A 2,084-nucleotide genomic window follows, 5' to 3' on the forward strand; every position below is an offset into this window, starting at 1 on the left:
ATATCTAATATTTTTTTCCATTTCGTATCATTTTTGGAAATAAAAAAATTTCATAAGAATTATGAAGCTTATGGAGCTTTAATGGCAAATTTACAGCTATACTAAAATAAAGATGCACTCCTAGGTCTTCTAAATTTATGTCCAATCTTTTCACCATTGTATGACAGCACAACAAATTAGTTCATGCAATTTTGGAAATGTGATTCTGCAATTGAAGAGAAAATATCAGGCAAGCAATTGATTAAATTTTTGTTTTTAGACACGGATGAATTATTCAGGGGTCCCTGAATATGCAGTCTCAGGATATTCTGTTGGACATACTCCCTCTGAAGTCTTTCCACTATTATTAGCCCTGTCAGCTTCTTTTGTTCTAGATATTTCTGCTCACATATGTTTCAAGAAAGATAGCATGTAGTTAACTACTAGTGAGATATGCAATTCTTGTATTCTATTACATGTATATGTGAATTATACTCAAATAAATTTCAACTCAAAATGGTAATATTGAGATACTTGAATATATTTACTTTTATCACCCTTTTTTTCTCAACCAGTGGCTCCTGTTCAATGGAGTCATTGATTGAAGAACATGCATCAGAAAATTACATCCATCTTAAGAATAGAAGATATTGCCTGGAAGTCAGAACTCTATCAAAATGGAATTCTTGCTGCTAAGTTGTATCACCTCATCACATATATCACTAAATTACATGCACACACACACACACACACACACACACACACACACACACATACACACCTCCTAACAAAGCACCCAGATCTTAATTCCCAATTGCTCACTTTCTGCAATATCTGTCATCAAAGCAAGATGAATAACAGCATTGTAACTGAGTTTATGATTCTGGGCCTCACCCAAAAACCTGAACTGCAAAGAGTTCTCTTCATTGTCTTTCTCCTCATGTACATTGTGGCCTTTCTTGGAAATGCACTGATTGTCATTGCCATCATCTATAACACCACTTTGCATACACCCATGTGTTTTCCTTTTGGCACTGGCTATTGTGGAAATTGTATGCACAACAAGCATTATACCAAAGATGCTGGTGACCATACTAACATCAGGAAGGAGTATTTCCTATGAAAGCTGCATGTCCCAGCTCTTCTTCTTCACATGGTCCCTAGGAGCTGAGATGGTTCTCTTCACCACAATGGCCTATGACCGCTATGTGGCCATCTGTTTCCCTCTTCACTACAGAACTATTATGAACGACCATATGTGTGTGACCTTGCTGAGCATTACCATGGTGGTTGCAGTAACTAATTCCTGAGTACACACTGGTCTCACCCTGAGGCTGACATTCTGTGGGCCAAACACCATTGACCACTTCTTCTGTGAGATACCCCCAGTGCTGTCTTTGTCCTGCAGCCCCGTTAGAATCAATGAGATTATGGTATATGTTGCTGATATTACCCTGGCCATAGGCGACTTCACACTCACCTGCATCTCCTATGGTTTTATCATTGCTGCCATTTTCCGCATCCGCACAGCAGAAGGGAAGAGGAAGGCTTTTTCAACATGCTCGTCCCATCTCATAGTGGTGTCCCTTTACTACTCCCCTGTAATCCACACCTATATCCACCCCACTTCCAGCTACTCATTTGAAAGAGACAAGGTGATAGCTGCACTCTATACTCTTGTAACCCCAACATTAAACCCAATTGTGTATAGTTTCCGAAACAAGGAGATGCAGATAGGGATTCAGAAAGTTTTTCCATTTCTGAAACATTAGTAGTTTCAAAAGGGAATGTCAGCTCCGTACTCCAGAATCATCTCCTAGAACATCTCATATTTTACTGATTATTTATGGATATTTCCTTCCCAGATTTCCCTATTCCTTTTTTTTTTAAGATTTTATTTATTTATTTATTTGACAGAGAGAGATCACAAGTAGGTAGACAGGCAGGCAGAGAGAGAGAGGAGAAAGCAGGCTCCCTGCCAAGCAGAGAGGCCAATGCGGGACTCGATCCCAGGACCCTGAGATAATGACCTGAGCCGAAGGCAGAGGCTTAACCCACTTAGCCACCCAGGCGCCCTCCCTATTCCTTCTTAAGAGTAAGTGTTT

At 39.8% G+C, this 2,084-nt stretch overlaps 1 protein-coding gene across 1 annotated transcript; it reads left to right on the top strand.

Annotated features, from left to right (window-relative positions):
- Positions 1–829: 829 nt before the first annotated feature.
- Positions 830–1,751, top strand: LOC125099834 (olfactory receptor 13G1-like). The gene is given in 2 exon segments (XM_047729320.1): positions 830–996; positions 998–1,751. Coding segments are annotated over 2 exon segments (921 nt in total).
- Positions 1,752–2,084: the final 333 nt, after the last annotated feature.

The sequence above is a fragment of the Lutra lutra genome, chromosome 5, assembly GCF_902655055.1.
Source record: "Lutra lutra chromosome 5, mLutLut1.2, whole genome shotgun sequence".
NCBI classification, from domain to species: Eukaryota; Metazoa; Chordata; class Mammalia; order Carnivora; family Mustelidae; genus Lutra; species Lutra lutra.